The 1,970-nt window shown below is 33.2% G+C and overlaps 1 protein-coding gene across 1 annotated transcript; it reads right to left on the reverse strand.

Annotated features, from left to right (window-relative positions):
- Positions 1-1,149: 1,149 nt before the first annotated feature.
- On the reverse strand, positions 1,150-1,662 carry LOC149561015 (uncharacterized). Its single transcript, XM_089827731.1, has one exon. It carries the CDS (start codon positions 1,660-1,662, stop codon positions 1,150-1,152), a length of 513 nt encoding a protein of 170 aa, XP_089683857.1.
- Positions 1,663-1,970: the final 308 nt, after the last annotated feature.

Here is a 1,970-nt window from a genome sequence, read left to right on the forward strand (position 1 = left end):
TACTAAAACCTAACACATACATAGAAGTACCTGATAGAGTCTAATAAAGAAATATGCAATGATAAAAAAAAGGGATAGATATTACAAAATGGGTGGTAGTTCAACATAAAGTTCTAAATTCTTGAATCTTTTGGACAAAGATAGAGGATTGTTATTGTTTAAATATTCATGATATAAAATTTCAGCCCATTTACTATTATATTCTTTAACCACTCTCCAAATAAGTTTTTCCCTTAGCATCTAATTTTTCCAAATCACATTTTTTATGCCTAGGCCTCCAAATTCTTTAGATCTACATATTTTTTCCCATTTTATCAAAGCTTGTTTTTTCTTATCTCCAGTTCCTTGCTGGAGGAATTTTTTAAGTTTAGAGTCTAGTTTCTACTTTGCACCTTTGGGTAGGGAAAGATATGACATGATATGTGGGTATGGTTTGAAGTACTACTTTGATCATAGTCATTCTAGGAGCTTTAGTTAATCATTTCCCTTTCCAACTTCCCATTTTTCTATCCATTTTTTCTAAAATTGTATCCTAAGATTTACTTTCTCTACTTTCTTTTTCAACTTGAATACCAAGATATTTGCATGGAAAGATTCCTTTTCCAAATTCTGTTGTTCTAAAAATTTCTCTCTCCACTTCCTTTTTGGTATTAATAAAGAAAATCTTTGATTTTTTAGCATTTATATTTTGACACGATGCTTCCATTTAATTATTTATTATTTGCTAAAAAAAATGATCTTCTTCCAAAGTAGATGATGTGTTATTATAGGGACCTCTTGAATTACTACGATTCTTCTATTTTCCTTTTAGTGTGAATCTTTATTATAACTCTTCCAAAAGAAACATGCATAATAATGAAGAGAAAATGTGATATAAGATCCCCTTTTTATTCCTTTGGATATGTTTAAAAAATCTTCAGGGTTACCATTTATGAGAAGTGAGATTTTTGGCATTGAAATACAATTATATATTAAGTTGATACATTGATGAGAGAACCCAAAAGATTTGAGTGTTTTACATAAGAATCCCCAATCCACTTTATCATAGACTTTTTGGATATCTAACTTTTTTTTTTTGAAAAAGAGGGGGTAAAAATTTATTCAACCAAAATCAAAGTACAAAGAAAAGGCACACGACCCACAAAAACACTACATATTCATATCATCCAATGTCAGTTGCTCAATAGTCCCACTAAACTCAGCAGGTAACTCTTCCCTTCCACTAATATCCCATTCATCCCTATTCTCTGAAGCCCACTTCGCCAAACAATTAGCCACTTTGTTCCATTCTCTAGGGATATAACAAAAGGAAACAAAGTCTAAGGAATTACAAAGACTTAAAGTTTGTTTGACCAAAGCAGCTAATTGCCAACTAACATTCTCCAAGCTTTGACTATTCAATATGTCCACAACAATTTGAGAATCAGACTCACAGATGATCTTCTTCCAACCTAAGGAACAACCTCTCTCAACTGTAATCTTAATAGCAAGGGCCTCCATCAAATTATTAGAGTACTGACTTTTATAAGTACAGAAGAGAAACACCATACCACCATCATTATCTCTACCTATGCCCCCAATACCAACATGACCAGGATTCCCACGAGATGAACCATCTATATTAATCTTCAAAGTCCCAGTAGGGTGGAGTCCACCTCCCATCTCAAAAAACCATTTTCTTACCCTTGTGAGGTCTTGTTCTAAGGGTGTCACCACATCTACTCTCTCCCAAATTCAAATTTTGCACAATAGCTAGATCACCAGGATTAATACTTTCAGACATATCACACTTTATAGAGAAGGTCTCCTAAAGCCTACTAAGAATAATTCTCCATAGATTCCAACTATCTAACTTGGATTCATAGAAAATTTTGTAGTTTTTCTTTAGCCAAATGTTCCATAGAATGAGAGATGACCCAACCATCCAAGCAGCCTGCAAAAAAGAAGTCTCTGCTGGAGTTCTGCCCAAA

This window comes from Cupressus sempervirens, chromosome 4, assembly GCF_028749045.1.
Source record: "Cupressus sempervirens isolate cs-2001-9-10 chromosome 4, ASM2874904v1, whole genome shotgun sequence".
Lineage (NCBI taxonomy): Eukaryota > Viridiplantae > Streptophyta > Pinopsida > Cupressales > Cupressaceae > Cupressus > Cupressus sempervirens.